Below are 22,665 nucleotides of genomic sequence, written 5' to 3'. Positions count from 1 at the left end.
GGTCAGCATGGCACGATGCACCACTCCAGACAAGGGAACCCAAACCGTGTGGGAGGGAGAGGCCTGCTATCCTGCCGAGAATCGAATCCTGCTCTGCTGATAATCAGCATTTAATAATGGTTTTATTATGACAATATCAAGTGACAGTGTTCCTAGCTACAGATGAGACGACCCTGTTCCATTTCCGATCAGGAAGTTGAGAAAATATCTTCCTGCCATGAGGACTGGGTTATTCCTTGTTTTGTCTTTTCTTTGTGGTCTTACGGGGTTATACACAAGATTTAGACCGGAATACCGCAAAGTTATTATTATTATTATTATTATTATTATTATTATTATTATTATTATTATTATTATTATTATTATTATCGTGATCATCATAATAGAATGGTTAATTTGCAAAACGACTTAAGTCTCTAGAAGTAGTTTTGAGAAAATAAAGAAAACTGTTTTTAGCCTCGCTGAAGTGTTAAATGTTATGTTTTATTTAACGACGCTCGCAACTGCAGTGGTTATATCAGCGTCGCCGGATGTGCCGGAATTTTGTCCCGCAGGAGTTCTTTTACATGTCAGTAAATCTACTGACATCAGCCTGTCACATTTAAGCACACTTAAATGCCATCGACCTGGCCCGGGATCGAACCCGCAACCTTGGGCATAGAAGGCCAGCGCTATACCAACTTGCCAACCAGGTCGACGCCTCGCTGAATCATATATTGTTACTATATAATTTTTATATGTAAGAGAAATAGTTTTATTATAAAAATTCATACTTTTGTATTCTTCTTCAGGTCGTAAAAAATGTAATTATCTTCAGGACTTAAGTTGTTCTGCAAATTAACTTCAATCCTGCATCATAATTATTAGATTACTGACACATAAACATGTTTAACTAAATGTAGGCCTATTTATACCAAAATCATAAAATAATCTTATTGCAATTGTTAAACAACATTATTTTGAACAATTTGTTAATCACAAGAGCACAGACAACTCTTAGGAGTGTTATAACGAGACCACAGCTTAGTTTTATCTTTGAATTCTTTGTTGTCTCCCATGCTATAATGTTTTCGTAAAATGTATGCACGTCTTCTCAATCACGAATGTACTTAAGCATTTTACGAATATCTTGAATTTTGGTTTCATTGATCGGGGATAAATCACTGTGTTGGAAAGTGTGGAGAAAGAATGATGCTGAAAATGATCAAGAAGTACAAAGGGAATTGGTTGTGTCACTGGCTGAATAGAACTGCCTACTGAAGAATGCAATGGAAGGAATGGTAAACGTGAGATAAGTTCGGAAAGAATTAACAATGACAACAGACAAAAAACAGTTTGTCAGCTGAGTGTATGATTAAAATTACATATTGTCATTTTCTTCAGAACTTGACAGGAAAAAACAACTTAAGTCTAGGATTAAAGTCGTTTTGCCCCTTAACCAAATATTCTGCTGCTAATAAAAACTATACAAAAGTCGTGGATTAAAGTCATTCTGCTACTAAACGATGCCCCTTGCACACAGTAACATAATCATGCTCTCAACTCAAAACCCCCAAAATGTGGACTTAAGTCGTTTTGCAAATTCACCATTCAATTATTGAAGTTCTGAGTGCAGACGAACTAAAATACAAAGCGCACCGTTAGAAAATAACCATAGAAACTGCAAAACATTTCCCATTCAATTTCAAATAAAACTGTAGTCGTAACATCCACATTTTTATGGTCATTTTATTTTTAATGATACTCCATACATGTAATTCTATTCTACTTGAGATAGGCATGTTGGGGTTTGGAATTTAATTCCTTACAATTTATATCAGATAAATTTTAAATACATATTTATACTTTACATTCACAATGTTTTTTTTTTAATAATGGCGGGTAGGCCTACTTGATTTTTCGATAATCATACCATCCATACGAAATCAGTTGTGCAAACCAATTTACAATTAGCGGTGGACTTCGCTGCCATAACTTAGAAACTACTGACCATGCTAAGGTGTAATTCACACGTATTCTAGAGTGTTTTTGAACAACGAACATTTGCATAACTCTTATTATTTATTGTACCTAATTTCTTCTTGTACTGTATCCTTTTATACCAGAACAGAAAGGTTATATCCGAGGTAAAAAAATATTCTCCTCTCAAATATCTTGTTATAAAACAAAGTTTTACTTTGTGTTGGTTCTTTTCTACAAAATTCAATGATTTTTGTTTTTTGTGTTGATATTTCCGTATTATATTTAAAGGATAACCTTTGGGAGAAGTTAAATTCTATTGCTACGCTTTATATTAGGTAGGCTTAGACTTAGGTCTACTTCCAAAATTAGAAATTTATCAAGATGAGTAAAGTTACGTTATGTAATCAACTGAGAAATATAAAATGGCGTGCAAGTTACTTGTTCTGCCCCAAGAGACTTTATAAAAAATCACACGACAACTCCCAATTATCCTAATAAAAGGCGGACTAGAGGAACTAACCTTGAATTTTCTTTGTAATACAACACGAAACCTCACGGCTATAATCATTTCTGAAGAGGTCTACAGTGTCGTTTAAGTATTGTGAAGGCTTGGCGGATGTGAACTGTTTTTCTTCTGCTTGATTCACGCCCTCCACGTCTGAGTTATTTTCTCGCAGTCCATTCTGTTACATGTTTTATTAGATTTAAATCGTATTTCCATTATTCTTTGTCGTATGGTAACCTCACAAGTTGGGGAAGACATGAAATAAAAATTTAATGGGCATTACATTCGTATCTCTGCTCCTAATTTCATTTGCGGACAAAATATAATGTAGACGAGAAAACTATAAAAAATAATAACCGGTTTATCATTATTATCATCGTCGTCGTCTCCATCATCATCTCCTACTGCAAAATACTGCTTACAGCTTCTCTCTACACGTTGAAAACAAATTAAACAATACACCATCTGTTTTTTTTCTTACGAAATTAAAAACAATCTACAGGGCAAAGACCTTCCTAAGGCTGGTTGAGTGGAAGAGAAGGCCTTATGGCCTTAACTCTGGCAGCGAAAATAAAACATTGTTCTATTCTCCCACTCCTCTATTCAAAATACATCCAGTGAAGGGTTGTTCACCGAAACACAACAGCCTGCTGTGCATTCGGCTACTGATTACAACGTTGCACGATGGCACAATTCATGTGATGCAAATTGTACGTTCATTTTTTTTTTCTAAAATTAATGACGACTAACAGTTCACCCGGTATTTTACGAGTGATTTATGTAGAGTAAAGATGCCTAATTCCGTGATACCCCTAATTCCATGATAAAATTCCAATTAACTACCATGGAGTTGTGGTCTCTGACTTTTAAGTTTTTGAAATACCTAACAGATGCCAGGAGATGTCTTCTTTTCAATTCTATTGACTACCCGGCTTTTGAATAGAAGCAGTCGACTGCAGAAGCTTTTGTTCAGTGAAAGGTGGTTGACCAGTAAGTTTTTCTTTCTCTTGTGACCGTTCCTGAAGAAACATTTTATATTTGAGGTAAGAATTAATATAGCATTATAAAAATGATATATTATTGTAGATTATAGTCAGCTGAATGATTATGATTATTTAAACATTGTGAGACAATAACAATACTACAGGATATTTGAGGAGAAAAATTCGCTCCGGAGTCAGGGATCGAATCTGGATCCTTGGTTCTACGTACCAAGCGCTCTGACCACTGAGCTACGCCGAATTCAATCCACAGCACCGGACCGAACTCTCCTCCTTCAATGTTTTCCTTTGTGGCCTGACTCCAAGTTAGGCATATATGTTGACGTTTTATGTCCAAGTCAACTGTCATTATACAAGGAGTGAATTTTTCTCCTCAAATGTTAATTGTCTATATTACAGATCTTATTCTGTAGGACAAATTAATAAGTCTTTAATGCTACAGGAGCTTTCCCATTTTCGGATTTATTTTCATATTTCTCCTTCCTGGCTCACTCGACCAGTGATGCCAAAGCTAAATTGTGAAAATTAATGTCTATGAAAGAAAATAGTTCGTGGAAATAATAATAGAAATAAGTTATAAAAAACATCAATTGTAATAAAATAAAATAATAGGACATATATTTAACTTAATTACTGCTGTTATCAGGAATATAAAATAATGAGAAATAATTGTGCTATGATTCAATTTATTCAAATTTAATTTTGTATTGAATTTAACTTTCAGTTTATTTTGTTTATAATACATTAATATGTAATATGTATTCTGTAGTTACACAAGTATTTTCTATGAAATTTGTCACTTAGGCCCTTTTTCTATGTTGTAATTTCTTGCTTAATCCATATTAAAACAATATAGGCCTGCCATGACTTTAATGCGTTTTTCCAAATACACGTTTGTTTTCTGAGCAGTTAATGAGGAATATTTTTGTATCACGGAATTAGGATATCATTCACTTAATTAGGAAACCGCTATCACGAAATTTGGATCCCTGTCACGGATTTAGGAGCCACTGCATAACAATGAAGAATCATTTACGAATATTATATATCAAACTTATGAAACTGTTGACACTGAATGTTGTAGAAAAACCGTAGCTAAAGGTCCAAATAACGTCATTTAGGTTTTATTTGAAGATGTTTATTACAGTTTTGGCATAAATATAGAATTTATTAAATATGTCACGGAATTAGGCAACCTTACCCTACTATAAAGACTGTGTATAATGGTGATGTAAAGCCGTTAGAACAATTTTGCCTGAAGCTCTCTTTTTCAAGGATAGGAGTATTTCCACATGACCAGGTTTATCTTCTCTTCGCCCTGGAAGTCATGCTAACGAATTTTTATTGATTTTCAATGTTTAATTCCTCGACTTCAGATCAGAACAAGCATTGCAATAACTACACTACGGAGGATGGATCTGCTAGAGACAAAGAAAATCGCGTAAATCTCGAAATGGGCAATTCTGGCAGCGAACGTCAGCTGGTCGTTTTCCAAAGCGAAAGTTGGTAAATCCCCGCAGCCGGTTGGGTTGTCATCAACCGCACTCTTCCTCATAGACAAATAAATACACGTAGAGCTCTTCCTGCTGTACTGAGAATTCACCTGTAGGCTATTCACTGAAAGGAAGAAATTATTACCTTTGAAAATATACGTGATGATGTAACACTCATTTCCAAGGAAACTACGGTAAGAGTCAGTGTGTGTTGCGTTACAAATACTCTACTTCGACTTTCATTGACATCAAATGCTTCGGACCTCAGTTCCTTTCTCCGGCAATGTAGCTATACTTTTATTCTACGTAAAAACTGAATTAATCGCCTCACAACAAGAACTTCATATTCATGAGTTGATGACAAATAAAAGTAGTGCCTATATAAAAATCAATTGAATGTAAATTACGGTAACGACAATAATGATAAGATAATAATCCATTTGCACATATTTCATTTTTCTGTCTTTCAGTGTACAGTCACTGTCCATGTTGTTCTATGCAATATTCTGAAATAAATTACATTCGTATTTCTCCTTTGTAATGACAAGGGATCGGATTTCTAATTCCGTACCTATTTTATTTGCTGCGTCCTAGACTATGTTATTAAGATATCGCTAAGTTTTATGTACACAGCATCCCTCTATTAAAATTCTATGGGATCTAAAATGCCTAAATGAACCATAAACTCCTATAAATGCCTAAAACTTACATTTGAATGGGTTATTTATGAAAGGGCCTAAGTCTTGAATACTAAATTGTTAGCAGTTTAAGAAAAACTGCTTACTGGCCGACATTTTGAAATTAAGGCTGAAATAAAAATTGTATTATTAATTCTACTAAGCATTATAGAGTGCGAAACTTAGTCCTCTTCATATCTAAATCGATGTACCTACACCCAAAGAGCAGTATTACATTACAAACTCATTTTCACAAAATTAGCGACTTAGGCCCTTTCATAAATAACCCATTCATTTGTGCTTGAGAAGCTCGTTTTTTAGTATTTTGCGTATATTTAAAATAAAAATGTCGGTCCTAAAAATTAAAAAATGATATTAATGCATAACTATAAAAGTACTATTAAAAAAACTTGCTGCCAAACACTGCCCTGGAAAATTCGTCCCATATTGGTCTTCGAAGGGGAGAGAAAAAGATTTTACCGAATTTTCTGAATTTAGTTTGGAAAAGTTCATCTAGTATAAAAGAGATGATAGGTTTTTCATGTTAGGCAAGAGCTTACAAATTGGTTTTCACGTCAATGCATGCGAAATGAAACTGACCAATCAGCAGTAAGTTTCTTTTATTGATATAATTTGAGTGCTTCAGTTCAGAACTGGTGCAGTTTGAACGTAGGTTCCAACTTGAGCGCATTAAGTACCCGCATCTGGACCTACCCTACCATCAAAATACTAAAGACCAACTGTTGATTCTGCACCGTCATGAATATTATCTATCTGCCAATCGCAACAGCTGGTCAATCAGTGAGGTCAGTCGAGTAATTGTGAGATAGTGACGTCACATTATTCATAACCCTTGTGAAACCGGATTCCTACGACCTCGCTCGTCTCTTACACAACGAAAGTATATGAACGTAATAGTGGTTTGCGATACATTTTGTAGTCGAGTAGGGGAAGGGAACTAACCTGCCCAATGAAGAGAAGTGACGTAAAAGTTTACCTCACAGACAAGTGACAGTGCAATTCATGTTCACGTGTAGCCTTGCCTATTCTTCAGAATCACAGGATTTTGCCGGCATCGCAACTTTTTCCTTTTCCAATGAAGAAATTGAAAATGAGATCATGTCGAAACCAGTTTAGGTCCTATATAATTAACATAAATAAGATCAGTTGTATTATATCATCACCTGTCCTGGATTCCTAACGAGAGAATTTGGCAATCCTGGTTGTAGGTTGAATGTGTGTGATATCCAATGCCTACTCACTTTTTTCTCTCTTTTACGGAGGTGGGACCCGAAGGCTTATTGTGCTTACAACTTCTATTCTTTGAATGATTGGGTAGCCCAACGGCCGCGCTCTTGTACAAGTAGGCTACAGCATGCCGCACCGTGAAGTTAAGCCGGGCTATGGTATGGATGATGATGATGATGATGATGATGATGATATGTAAATTAATAATGAAATGTGTCCGAGGTCCAACGCCGGAAGTTACTCAGCAATTCTGCTTCAATTGGTTGAGGGAAAATCCTGGAAAAAATCCCAACGAGGTAATTTTTCTTAACCAGAATTTGACCTTGAGTCCGTTCGTTTCACGGTCACAGACGAGCTAACCGTTACTTCACAGCAGTGGGCTTGAATACTCACTTCACTTACGTGATTCGGGTTTCGCATATTACGGGTAGATGGTAGACTGTGACTCAATTTCAAGTTGCACACCACTTCGGCGGGCCACACTGTGCATGATATGTATTTGTGGAGAGTTATGTCATGTAATAGGGTAGCTTGAATGTCATCACCTGCAATAATAGCAGATTCACCTCAACACCTACACTATTACTCTTAGACCCGATTGTATAAACCATTTAATCTTAGATCAGAGGTTAAATTGATCCTTGTTTCAGCTGAACTTGGAATTTTGTGTTGTATAAAGTCTAATCTGAGATTAATTTGTCTCAAACTAGTCAACTTTGACTGAAGAAATTTCTCCGATTAAGTTAGATGATCCAAGTTCAGTTATTTCTTTTCTGTTTGAAATATACGAGTGACAGATTGTGCAAATAAAATATCCATTATTATTAATATTAATAGATATGTTAGGTACATTTATATATATTTCTTTCAATTTCTTGCCTTAATACACAAACATTCTTATATTTTATAAGGCTCTATCGTGTTCAGCAGTATCAAATAACATAACCTATAATTATATTATGTTTATAACAATCATTAATTATTAATGGATATGATAGGTACATTCATAAATGTTCAATTAACCGTATTACTAAACGAAAATTATCGTTTTATAAAGCTTTATTATGTTTGGCAGTATCAAACACCATAACATGATAACAACTTGGAGAACAGTCAACCTTCTTCTTATTGTCCGCCATTATTTACATTTCAAAAAAAAAAAACAGTGTCTCCAACAGAGTGTAATACGGAAAGTCGCGAAAAAGTAGTTTTAAAGTCGCTAGATTTCTCATTATCAACCAAGAAAGATTAAATTTTGTCACTATGGGGTGCTAAAAAGGTCACTGAATCCCTATTTAAGCAATATAAAAGTTAAAAGAAATTGTTGAAAAAAAGTTAAAATCGCTAGATTGGCAACACTGAACAAATCTGTATAACGTGGTCCGCGCATCACGTATTTCACCTGTTTATGCGATGTTGCCAAATCCTTTTCACGTGAACTTAGATTGCATTTGAACCAAGGTAATTTGATCGCAGAAAAGTTTTATACAATAGAAGAAGTGTCTGAACTCGGTTTACTTTTCGATCTTCGATCAAAGTTGATCTTTAGTCAGGGAGTTTTATACAATTGGGCCTTAGTATTAGCATGTTCTTCATTACTAATCCTTTCACTTCCACTTTGTTCTATACTTTTACCAAAGGAACGGATATCTCATGAACTCATTGTCACGTGAAATAAACTGAGTGAACTCTCTCTAAAAAAAAATTCTCTAGGTTTGTGCCAATTCGTTCTTACCCATTTTATAAACAGATAAATCGCATAATTAATACCTATATTTAGAAACTTGTTTACGTAACATTGTTTTGTTTATTAATTTCCAAATAAACCTATAGTAACACCTCAGAATTTTTCTTCCTTCATCTCTAATGCTAGAGATAGTACTTTTAACACTTTGACCTGGGAGGCACTCGTATCTCCACATAACAGTCAGTTCGCTCTGAGACCTTCGCATCTCTCTCTCTCTCTCTTTCCCCCCCCCCCATAGTTGTGGGTAGGAAGAACAATGATTTTAATATCAGTCTGAATTGATGAAAATAAATGTTAGCTTATTCAGAAGAGGCATAACTCGAAGTTTTTCCATTGCTGATAATTAATAGAATGATTTCGTTATGTTTTCAAAGTTGATTCAACTTCGTCTTCAGGTAAACAAAAATGTAACGAGAAGGGTATCCTCTTCGTTGGGATGGTTACGAATGGCTGCATCGGTCAAGAGAATAAGTACAGAGTGGAAGTGAAATAATTTTGCAGATTGAAAGGAACAATAGGGTATACGTAAATGAGTAGGAAACCTATATGCACGATTAATTAGAAAGTTAAGTTTGAAGTTTCAGCAGTCCGGCAACATCGTCGCTAACACACTCTATTCGTGATACAGATGTAAGGGGTCAACGAACTCGGTGTGTTTAGGTAGCTGAACTGTTCTCTGCCAAGACGTTGTGACTTGCTTGCATTCTGATTGCAATTAATTGCTTCTTATTTAAGATAGATTGAATAGTCAATACTTTTTGAATGCAACCCAAATGTTATACTTAACAAATACTGAAAATAAATTACTTATCATTTTCAATTTATAATTTTTATATTAGTTTTTTTCTGTTAATGATTTAATGTGCAGTGGCTTGAATTTAGAGGTTTTTAAAATTAAATTTACACGAAAACCGTGCACGCTATTGAAATACGCCAAAGGGATCAATTCTGTGGTGTTCGGGTAAAGAGGGATAAGTCATTTTTTTGTGCAGATGGAATTTTGTTACCCAGATGAACACATAAGTTAAATTATACAAGTGGGTATGCAAGAATAAAAAAAAATACTAGCATTTAACATGTTTTATTTGTTAGAAAATTATTTTCAATAAGGGTCCGAAGTTTAATTTTCATTTATCTCAAAACTCATTTTTATTACATCTCCCTTTACTCAAACAACACAGAATTATTCTTTATTAGAGTACCTATCGAATGGACAAAAATCACGATCCTACTCGCAATAGTTACCGAATAAGAGATTGCTAAACATTTGGGAAAACAAATGTTTGCTGAAAAAACTATTAACTTTCCACCAATATGATATTATAGTTTTTGTTACGTGCAACATAAGCTATAAAGGCTCTGGAAATCTACAGGGCTATTTCACTTCCATTCTATATATGAAAATATCGACATAGCACGCCCAACACTACTCCCAGCGTAATACGATTCCTGCTGCCAGCACACACTTGAACCATAAGTTTTTGCAGCATCATCTGTTCTGCTATGCACAGAAGGCAGCTACATTTCCGAGAAAAACCCACGCCTTCTAGTGCACGCTGCCACTGTTAAAAGTTTACTCCGATAGGTTAGCAGTGCTTAGTTTTTGAATAGCCACAACTCCTGGGACATCAGCCTACTGCATTTTAATCATCAGATGAGGAAATACAGAGACGCTGGTAATTCGATATTGCATAATTCCAGTTATTGGTTAATTCAAAATAATGCTTATTCCCATTGAAATTTCTATTTAAACCAATGTTGAAAATTCACATTTAATTCAAATTTTCGGAGCTTACATTTGCGTAATTCGAAGCCAGAATTTCTTTGGCTTGAACCAAAATAATACCCTGTCTGCAATTCGTAGCAATCTCAGTCATTAATTATTCCAAAAATTAAAATTTTATACTTAAGGAAGGACGATAGAGAAAATGAAATTTCCTACATTTTTTAGATACAGCTGTAAATTTTAGTATACATACTGTATATTATCTTAGCAACGTTGCTAATACTCTCTAATATGTCTATGGAAATAAAATTACTACTAGTACTAGTATTATATCACCACCACTAGTAGTAATAGTAGTAGTAGTAGTAGTAGTAGTAGTAGTAATAGTATCAGTAATACTACTGCCAGTGCCACTACTATATATTACTACCAACTACTACTGCTACTACCAGTAGTAGTAGTACCGAAATACTGCTACTGCTACTAACTACCAGTAGTAGTAGTACCAATAGGCTACTACTACTACTACTACTACTATTACTACTACTACTACTACTACTACTAGTACCACTACTATACACTACTAGCAACTACTACTGCTGCTACTACCAGTAGTAGTACCAATAGGCTGCTACTACTGGTAATACTAATACTACTAATACCAGTACTATGTACTAGAGATGAACAACGATCGAGAAAGCAAGACTAACAGCGCCCGCAAAGCCGAAATATATAATATCATCCTAAACAATCAAGTAGCCTATTTGAAACATAATCTCTACCTTTCAGTGTATAATAATCCGTTCCCCAGTCTTATTTAGTTACTAGGCCCTTATTAAAAGGCTAGGAATTTTCTTTTCGTATGTTTAAGATCAAGTGCGCAGTCTCAAGTAAAAAGATATTAACATTATGTTTTATGTTTCTTAGAAATGCAAATTTATTTGAGAATTGTTTTTTTTTTCTATTTATATAACCATAAGTAATATCATATAATAGAACCAGAACATTTTGATAACTAAGATACTGTTCTGTTTTGTCTTTTTATCTCATTTAAACATTTATAATGTCATTTATTTCAATGATGTACCGTCAACACGGGCTGCTTTGACCCTTAAGGTGTTACTTGAACCCAGAAGAAAAAAATGTTTTCGTCGATGTAAAATAACAGTTTGGTGTCGAAAGTTGTTTTTTTTTTCTCTGTAAACTTTCATCTGTACAAATATTTTCACCTAAGTTACTCCAATGGTAAGTAAACATATTTTTCTTCTGGGTTCAAGTAACACCTTAAGGGTCAAAGTAGCCCGCGTTGATGGTATGTTATTCAAAGTTACGAAATCTTTTCACGCCGACCAAATGCTATTTCGAGAATGATGAGCGAGACTCGAAGCGCACGAGAATGACGAGACGAGACTCGAAAGTCAAATGCAACGAACACAGCGAGCGAGAGCGACAGTTAGTTTTGTTCATCTCTACTACACTGCCGAGAAAAAAAAAAAAAAAAAAAAAAAAAAAAAAAAAAAAAAAAACGCAACACTTGAATAAATTTGAAATATCACACCATAATACAAATTATAACATTACTGTGTGCTTCTATGGACTTATTTGTCTTAGGCAAGTGTTAATTCATGTTTTGGGAAGAAAAGTTTACCCATTGGGTGGTTTGTGACATCATCTTTGCCACTTCCTGTCCCTTAGTCTATATTTATTGCTCTGACATTAAAATTTACAATCCTAAAGACAAGCAGCTAAAACAAATTTACAAAATTTTTGTTTTCTTTTTTTGCTTATAATGGAATTCTGTGATATTGAACTCAGTTTTAAACAACGTTTAAGAGAGTTAAGATGCCGTTAAAACCCATGAAAGCTGCTAGAGCAGTGGCGTTGGTAGAAGATGGCATCATCTTACGTTATGTGGCTCAGGTGTTGCATACAACTCCGTCTACAGTTTCACGTACAGTGCAGAGGTACAGGGAACTTTGTTCATATTCCCAAAGACTGGGATATGGTAAGAAAAGATTAACTTCTTGCAATAGATGACCAGTTCTTGCTCCTTCAAGTGCGGCGTAACCGCCGCAACACTGTGGTCTAAGCCAGAAATCGACTGGAAAAAGTACGAGGTGTGAATGTCAGTGAGTGGACTGTGAGGAGGAGGTTACATGATGCTGGCCTGATCTCCAGAAGACCTTCTCCTGGCTCAGAACTTACAAGACAACATCGTCAAACTCACTTACAGTTTGCAAAGGAAGATCAGGAATGGGCTGACAAATAGTGGAGAACAGTTTTGTTCTCAGATGAGTCCCGATTCTGCCTCAGATCCCCAGATGGAAGAGAAAGAGTGTGAAGAACTGGAGAAAGGTATTCTCCATGCAAATTTTCATCAAGGACAGCATTTCATAGCCATTCATGATGGTGTGGACAGGCATCAGTTTTACTCTATGAATGGACCTTGTCTTTGTGGAGGGTGAGTTTCTTACTGTCCATCGCTACATGAAAGAAATCCTTGGGCAACATGTTCTTCCTTTTGCATCATTTATTGGTGACAATTTCGTGCTCTTGGAAGACAATACACGTCCTTGTGTGGCGCGATATGTCCTCCAGTACCTCAATGAAGTAGGGATTCAACTCATGCAATGGCCATCACTCAGTCTGAATCTTCACCCAATTGATCATCTGTAGGATATTTTAGGAAGGAATATCCGTCACCGTGGTCCAGATACCCTTCAAGATCTACGGGGCCATGTATGCAACACGTGAGTCACAGAATGTAAGCTGTGGTCATCCTCTACCAACGCGACTACTCTCGTGGTGTTTTCGGGGCTTAACGGCATCTTAACTCTCGTAAATGTTGTTTAAAACTGAGTTCATTATCACAGAATTCCATTATAGACATAAAAATAAAACAATAGTGTTGTAGCTTTGTTTTGGCTGCTTGTGTTTAGGGTTGTAAATTTTAATGGCACAGCAATAAATATAGAGTAAGGGACTGGAAGTAGCAAAGAGGGTGTCACAAACCACCCAATCAATATACTTTCCTTTCAAAACACGAATTAATACTTGCCTAAGACAAAGAGGTCCATAGAAGCACACAGCAATGTTATAATTTGTATTATGGTGTGATATTTCAAATTTATTCAAGTGTTGCGTTTTTTTTTTTTTTTGCTCGGCAGTGTATGTACTATGTAATATCACTATGTTACTATCAGTACAACTACCACTACTTCCACTACCAATAATAATAATAATAATAATAATAATAATAATAATAATAATAATAATAATAACTTGGAAATTGATAAATACACAAAGTCAAAATTTGGTATAGTATGAACTTATGAGAGGATAAACATATTTAAAAAATCGTAATAATAACTTTAAAATAATTGTAGTAGTTGAAAAATTCAGTCATAAAGGAGCGATAGAAAAGAACGGTCAGCACTCGCGTATCCGGGCATCAATTGCCTACATATTATGAGATGACCTTTTCTCATTACAAATCCCTTAAATTAAAGTGCGGCATGTGGAATGTTCCAGACTAAAACTTGTAAGAGTTAAAATCGTAATAAATGAAAAGTCACTGAACAGAGACCTAAATAAGCTCAGTTTTCTGGGATATTATTTCTTCTGCAATACAAAACATTGAAATAAAATTAAATACTGTATAATCAAACAGTTTTGTGAGATAATGCAACGAACATGAAAAGCTAAAGTGCGGGGGGGGGGGGGAACATTACTAAAACTGTATGAAGTCGTTATATTTCCATCACTATTGCATGCATATGAAAACAGAACATCAATGTCAGATCACTTAAGGCGAACTGAATGTTCAGCAATGAAATTTTTCCGTTTTGTAGCAGAATACATATTATTGCATCATAAAAGTGTTACGACATCAGACAAGAATTAAATGTCGAATCAGTTGCAGCTACAATTGAAAATTACAGGATAAATGGAGAAATTGTATACCAGGTAACAGTATAACCACGACTGCCTTTCAGGTACAGTCCTACAGGAAAGATAAATTTGGGCCGACCCCTGAAAAGATGGTGTGATTGAGATGGAATGGGTCGAAGGGTCTAATCCTTCATGACAAAGATGATTTTAGACTGTAACATCACTTAGAAATTTCATGTTCACTTCAATTCACATATTTTGCCAGTGGGTAACCTAAAAATTTATGATTCCAACATTTTCCGTTGTGACAGCAAAGAATTACATCCCAATTCTCACAACAATCGATCCTTCAAGAAGTACAACTCAACGTAACAGGAAATTGAGTTGAGTGGCAAGTTGCTTTCATATCGTTTCTCCCAAGCTCCAAAATCAGAAATATGCACACCTATGCTTTACTCTTTTTTCGTTAGTGGGCTGAAATACACCAATGTAGAAGTATAATAGCTTAAGTCACTTAAATCTTGTATGATTTCGTGTCACAGAGTGTGAATTAAGTACATTTACGCTCGTTTCATAAACATACTCTCATCTTAATTACTACCACTCTAGACTCGTTCCATAATATAGGTACTGTTATAGCCTACTTCAGGTTTCTTTAATAACAATTTCATACATTTCAGATGTCCAGATCTACAACTGGAGTGTGTTTACTGGTCCTGACATCCCTATTGCTGATGCTACAGGGTGTCTCTTCAGCCAGGTTCCTAGTCCTACTCCACACCAAGGTCAGGAGCCACTTCGTCATGGTAGAGCCGTATATGAAAGCCCTGGCCAGCAGAGGACACCAGATCGTGGTTGTCGGCTACTATCCTCAGAAACAGCCAATACCGAACTACACAGACGTCATAGTAGAGGAAACTGAGGGTGGTTTGAACCCAGGAGCAGGCCTGTCCACAGACAAAGCATCAAACCTCTTCAATCCTGTGACGAATGTTATGAGACTCGCAGATTTTGGGGTGCACACTTGTAACGCAGTGCTCTCGCATCCGGAATTCGTAAAACTCATTAAATCCAATCAGAAATTTGATGTGATTATCCACGATCTTTTTCACACGAATTGCTTCTTAGCATTAGCAACGAAGTATGGAGCTGCAACTATAGGTGTCAGCACATCTGTGCTGATACCATGGGCTAATGATCCAATGGGGAATCCAGACAATCCGTCCTATATCCCAAATCTCTTCACTCCATATTCAGAGCAGATGAATTTCATTGCACGGACTGTGAACTCAGTGACGTTGATATTGTTCAAAGTGATTTACTACTTCAAGTCGTATCGACCATCACAGGAGCTTGTACGACAGCATTTCGGTCAAGACGTGCCTGAGTTGGACGTCCTAGAACGCAACATGAGCCTTGTGTTGGTCAACAGCCACTTCAGCTTGAATTCACCCAGACCTCTAGTGCCGGGTGTAGTGGAAGTTGGTGGGATGCACATTCCTCCTCCCCAACAGCTGCCAAAGGTGAGTCTATGTTTTAGGGTAGTTATTCAGCTGTGTGGACTCTACTAAAGAAGCATTAGAAGATAAGTGTTGAAGTGTAGTTACCTAATGAATAGCTGTAAACCCACTCACTTTCTCTTGATGCTGCATTTTCTTATATAGAATTAGAGGCGTTCAAAGTGACATCTTCCAGTATTTTGATTAACAACATCGACATAACGATACTGCTAACAGAAAGCAAAAGTAACCATAATTGCACTACACTAACTAACCTAAGCTGCTTTATATAATCTATGCTACCTACCTATTTTATTCTGTTATTGTGGTAGGCCTACTTAAGCTATACCATTTCACCTACTTTATATTACTTACCTTAGCTACTCTTAACTATTTTATGCTGTCTACCTATGCTAACCACGGGGACATTAAGCCTGGCGGCCCCCTTGGTGCTATTCGACAGGAGTAGGCTACATGCCGGCACCCAGTTTCCCCTTCTCCCTTCGTCTTCATCATCATCACTCGTTCCAGACACTACACTTTCACATACACTCACCCTAGTACACGACATAACTCTCCACAGATACACATCATGTACAGTGTGACCCACCGAAGTGGTGTACAACTAGAAAAATGGGTCACAGTTCTGCCATCTATCGGTAATATGCGGAACTGGAATCACGTAAAGTGAAGTGGGAGGCATTGGATTTGTACATACTTATGCTAACCTCCCCACCTAGCTCAGAATACTAAATAATAAACTAAAGAAACCTAAACGAACCTAACATATCTTATCTAAGCTATTTTTATAATCTGCTTTATTGATTCAGACAACAATTTTTGCTTCGTTTTCATTTTGATTGCAGTCATTTTCTTTAACATAAAAGCATCTCAGTTCCATTCTCGCCATATTGGGCTGTGGTTCATTGGGACCTTTTTTGGTTAATAATGGAGAAAAATTCGCCTAGGCGCTGGGAATCGAACCCAGACCTCCAGTTCTACGCAAGTTCTACTCACTGGGTGCTCTACAACTGAGCTGTGCCGAGGCTCAATCCACAGCATTGGCTCGAATCTTTCTCATTTGGATTTTTTCAGTGCTGTGGATTGAGCCTCGGTGTAGCACCCAGTGTGTAGAACTGGGGGTCCTGGGTTCGATCCCAACCGCCTGAGCGAATTTTTCTCCATTATTAACGAATAATAACTATAACAGATAATTCTGTAGGACCAGAAAATTAATAATCTTTACATAGGGAACTTTTTATTATCTGTGTTTTGAATTTATTTTGTCATGAAAGAGATTACTTCATTAATTTATTTTCTGATTTATGGAATGTAGTTGAACATTTTTGTTTTGTCCAATGGCTGGGCTCTTTAACTGTCGTTATTCACTCATTAGTGACTCATAGATGTCGCTAGTGTCGAGAAGAGCAGGCCACTTTGTTCATCAGAGACTAGACACTATCCAAAGTGCACCACAGGTGGTGGGTTCACAGTACACTCGAGATGAACGATGATTGATGATGAATTTCAGGAGGAACCGGAGTACTCAGAGAAAACCACGGTGTTGCCTGAACCATAGTTTGCCCAACACAAGTTATAAATTGAAGTTACAGCGGTATTTTAACCCAGGTCCCTTAGCTTATAACCCTAGCGCTCTAGCTGCTCGGTATAAATGTTTGACTTGCTGCATGCATTCCATTTGTCTTTGCAGTTTGATATGTCACTTCAGTATGAACACAGCCTAATAAATTGTTCAATTGAAAGATAATAAAAAAAAAATGATATACTTGCACCATCATCCTAGTTGGATTGTTTCCAATGCTGCGCACTTGAAAAATAAATCACTGGCTGTCCTTGACTACTCTTGGCTGACTGATATTTTGTGCATCCCGTACATGTACATCAACATTACACATCGCACACCTGTGAACTGATGTCTTTGTTCACAGCACACCTCTAAAATTATGACAAGTGTTATCAATAAGTTCAAAGAGATTACTACCTGGATAAAATATTCTGATTGTAATTAAATTAGTTTCACACCCTCAGAAATTTTACAGACAAAAATGAATAAATGTTCATTATAATATAGGTATATATAGTGTAAAAAATCAACTCACATCAGTAGCCTACACTTCTTAAGGCGTTGCGCTACTGAAAATAGTCGATTTTTGACAAATTTTATCATTTTTTTATTTTCGCGCTAAAAAATTTACGGTTTCATGAGAAGCATTTTCGTGAAAATTTTATCTCAATACCTTACTTAAAAGTATACTTTTATACACGATGCGTAAAAAGTATGGAACAATGCTTGTAACTTTATTTCTAATTTTATAAAGAAACTATGTATAGAAAAGTTATAGGGTATCAAAGAAGAATTATTTTGTACATGTTTTCAAATACTATGCTTTTCATTTATGAAGGGTGTCCCATGAGTCTGTTTTTTTAATGGCACCATGTACTTATTTCCCCATTTTTGGTTTCTTCAGGTCTCAGTACGTACAAAATCATATTTTTTTTTTTTTTTGCCATTTATAAACTATTGTTTTGTAAAAATTACCTCTTTGATGACAATGTATGTGTACTGAACAAAGGAAAATTTTAATGCTTTAGTACATCAATTTGGGGAGACTTTGGCTTAAACAATTGCAGACAAAAGCTAATAGAAACAAGTCAATAAAGCTAATAAAAACAATAAATTAAATTACAATATTAATATTTAAATTTATAATTAAAAAAAGACACATTGTAGGATATGCACCATTAAAATTTAACTGTAACAGTAATACAATACATGGATTTTAAAGTAAGAAAATCCATTAAAACCAAAATTAGCACTGTTATGTTGTATCGTGTGTTGATTTCAGTTTACAAAGGTGCTCAAAATGGCCTCCATTTCCTGCCAAACAATGCATAAATCTGTCTTTGAAATTGTTTAATGTTCTCAGCAACACTGTTCGATTGATCTGCTGTATTTCATCTCTAACAACTTTTGTAGAATTAGTTTCTTCATAAAATTCGAAATAAGATAGTTACAAGCATTGTTCCATACTTTTTACTCACTCTGTATAATTTGGTAGAAGTTGCGTTAATGCACGAGTTATGTGTAACGAAACTTTTAAATTTAATCGTCTGAAAAAATAAATTTTCTACGTTCTCAACGACAAGTATTCATTTTATTTCTCGGTAGTCAAATCTAGAGTGATGAAACGTGGCATACTTATTCATTAATATCTCTGTTGTGAAATGGAGCATTTTGATTAGCTGTATTCAGCATAGTTTGAAAATTTAAAGCAATATTGTTCCAAAGCCATCGCAGAACTGCACTGTAATGCTAACTAACAATTAAATAACAAGAATTGCACTGTAATAGATCTATTTCAGTATACGTTTATGTTATGAAGAATGGTTTCCCTAGCAACAAGTTTCTGTGTGGGAATTCTAACTTTCAAGGCTTAACAACAATATCTGTAAATACAACACAAAAACACGATCGTACAAAAACAATGTTCAATTTTCTCCGCATTTTCCTGTAACTTACATTTTTCAATACTTGTGTACCGTTTTCTTAGGAATCATTTGAGGTAAATGGATGAAACTTAACATGCTAGCTTTTATGAGCAGATTCACTTTATTAGTAAAAGAATCGTGAACTATGGTCTCGTTTATTTTTTTACATAACGAAGCAGATTGATTTGTAATCCAAATTTTTTAAATAAAAATTTAAAAAATGTATGAAAAAATAAAAGGAAAGGAATATGGAAAAATCTCTGTATATCTTACATTTGTGTTTCTTATTAAGCAGAAAAAATTTCAGAGTGTTTCCTTAACCAGTTTCCATAAGAAAGGTACATTATACACAGTAAAGCATTTTTTTTAAATTAGAAAATCGAAAACAAAAAAATCAGAAAAAAAAAATCACAGACCATTACCACAAAATTACAAATTAGTATATAAAATTGCATTCATTCATTCATTCATTTATTTATTTATTTATTTATTTATTCTGGTGTAGTTAAGGCCATCAGGCCTTCTCTTCCACAACACCAGATGCAACATGTTAGAAGATAATGATTTTCTGAAACCTTACATATTGACTTACGTCCCTCCTTAAACATGCTATTTCTTAATCTAAAACCAAGCACAGTGACTAATAAGGAAGACGTAAATGAGAACATAAACTTTAATAAACACAACCAGACCTTCAGTGATCTTTCCACAATGAACAGAATATTACCTACTATGCCCCCAATTTACATTAAAAGATACCTGCCACAAAAGATATATTGAAAGAAAACAGCAAAAGATACTGGAGATGCTGGCAGTTCCTCATCATTAAAGTAAGTTCATTTTGTGTTTCAGCACATACAGGAGTATCTGGATAGTGCAGAGCATGGAGTTATCTACTTCAGCTTGGGTTCCGTGCTCCAAGCGAAGACATTGCCTGCTGAGAAGAGAGACGCATTCCTACAAGCGTTTGCTGAACTACCACAAAAGGTTCTGTGGAAGTGGGAAGGAGAGTCATTGCCAGGACAGCCTAAGAACGTGCGCATCGAGAAGTGGTGTCCACAGGTGGACATCCTGAGTAAGGACAACTCATTCTTACATAAATATAAAAGCAATTCGTATTATAGAGATGAAAGAAATAATAGTATATTGTAATAATTTTGTCAACACACGAAATTATACTTTTCAAATAGATATGTAAATCTTGACAATTTATTGCATACATTACAACTATGAAGTTCGAAGTTAGTGTCTTGTCAAGATGAATTCCTAACAATTTTGTTGCTTTAGATTATCGTCATTATTATCTTAAAGTGAAGTGCATAGTTTAAGTCTTTTTTCGTTTATTTTCAGTTTATTAACTTTAAAGCAAAGTTTAGTTTTTTTTTTTTTTTTTTCAGTATAATATTTTCTTTGTTCTTAACCTTAATGGTACTCTTAGCCACTGTCAGTAAAGTTGTGTCGTCATGATATAATACTGCTTGGCATGGAATATTTATTGGAAAACCATTCATAACAACAGGGTGCGAATTAAGATTTCTGACTGGGGAGGATTGAATCCTAGATAGAGAATACCATACATAAAATTATTATTATCCTCATTCTATACAGCTCGACGCTTGGTCGCACTGAGTTGCTTGTCTTGAATCTTGATTATAATAATAATTATACCTATGAGCAGGCTTAAGATAAGATGTGTAATTCCTATGTCACTGATTGTTATCAGCTTGCCGGTGATGATAATACATCAATATTATTTTCTTTGCTTTATAGTATACTTGAATTAAAACAAATATATTTTGTGAGGGACATAGAAGTTATCCCTGGCAGGAATGTTGATATGAATTTATGAAAGGGAGATAACTTTCCAATAGGGGGGAAATCCTCCCATCCCTCCTGTTAATTCGCACCCTGCATAACAACAATAAAATTAAGTGGCACTAAAATAGAGATCTGAGAAACTTCCGATTTAATAACTTCTAGATTGGATGCTTAATTTCTTACAACATATATTTCCTATGTAAATAAGAAACCATCAATTTTAATTCCAGATGTTTTGATCCATAATAAGCAATATTTCAATTATTAAATTAAGAGAAATATAATCTTCATCTTACAATGTTTGGTGACGTATACACGTCCGTTGGTGTGACATATTAATGAATTTAAATACTATTATAGTCACCGGAGAACAGGAAGTCGCAGGTTCGATTCCCGCTTGAGGTTGTGTAATTTTTCTTTCATACCATGGCATGATTGTGACTATAATAGTATTTAAATTCATTAAGAGAAATAGTATCAAATGCTTTGGTTAAATCTACAAGTGCAGCTAGTTCAAATCTCTCTTACAACATCCATTTCCTATGTAAATAAGAAACCATCAATTTTAATTTCAGATGTTTTGATCCATAACAAGCAATATTTCAATTATTACATTAAGAGAAATAGTATCAAATGCTTTGGTTAAATCTACAAGTGCAGCTAGTTCAAATCTCTCTGAACACAATGCTGACTAATGATTGAATTGCCTTAACTGTGGAAAGGCCACTGATACAGCACTAATAAATCATCCACATGGAAGTATGCATGTCTAGAATAATTTTGACCAATATGGAAATTAAGGATATCGATCCATATCTGTATGTCATATACTTAATTCTTTAAATATATTTCAGTACAATGAATATTTTGGACTAGGTTCACTATACATGGAAAATTTTTTGATATCACTGAATATAGGTAAGACAAATAAAAACTGAAGCCACACAAACAAACAAAAAAATACGTTAGCCTCCGTATTTGTTAACACTAAACGTATACAAGGCTTGCATATTTTATTTCGTAGGACAGACGAATACAACTGTATTAATTGTAACTTCTAAATTACTACTTCATACTTCTTTGAAATAGAAAAAAAATCGAGATCTGACCAAAGGGATGGATAAAATGTTCAACATCAAAGAATTGAGGGCATAATCCATCATTAATTAGTGAGAGGAATTGGCACGCTTCAGCTTCAGAAGTCTCCGCTGTGTAGGTGACAGCACTAGGTAATTTTTAGCACACTATTCATAATTAGAAATTGCTTTAGTATGCCATTGAATATAGTATGATTAGATTCATTATTTCACTTGTTTAATTAACATCGTTAATTATGTAAAAATCCAGAGGAAGAAAATAAATATGGTCCATGCATAAAAATATTCCATCGGTGAACAAACGTAAAAGTTTCTCTAAAAATAAAACTCGACAATACTGTACTTAATAATTACTATCTACTAGAAGCCTATGAAGTGATACCATACATGAGAGTACCGGTACCGAGAAATCAGAAAGAAGACAATGTTAATTAAATAATTTGAAGTATCACCATTAATTTATCCAAACAAAGTAGAGTGAAAACACTGTA

At 35.0% G+C, this 22,665-nt stretch overlaps 1 protein-coding gene across 1 annotated transcript in view; it reads left to right on the top strand.

Moving 5' to 3' along the window:
• LOC138700414 (uncharacterized) overlaps nt 1–22,665 on the top strand; it is a 70,328-nt gene that overhangs the window by 10,210 nt on the left and 37,453 nt on the right. Inside the window, exons 2-3 of the mRNA XM_069827032.1 lie at nt 14,931–15,773; nt 20,112–20,334. Of these exons, the coding sequence (XP_069683133.1) occupies nt 14,931–15,773; nt 20,112–20,334 (1,066 nt within the window). The remainder of the gene's footprint in view (nt 1–14,930; nt 15,774–20,111; nt 20,335–22,665) is intronic.

The sequence above is a fragment of the Periplaneta americana genome, chromosome 5 (assembly GCF_040183065.1).
Source record: "Periplaneta americana isolate PAMFEO1 chromosome 5, P.americana_PAMFEO1_priV1, whole genome shotgun sequence".
Lineage (NCBI taxonomy): Eukaryota > Metazoa > Arthropoda > Insecta > Blattodea > Blattidae > Periplaneta > Periplaneta americana.
The sequence above is the reverse complement of the archived record's forward strand: the minus strand, read 5'-3'. Positions and strand labels throughout refer to the sequence as shown.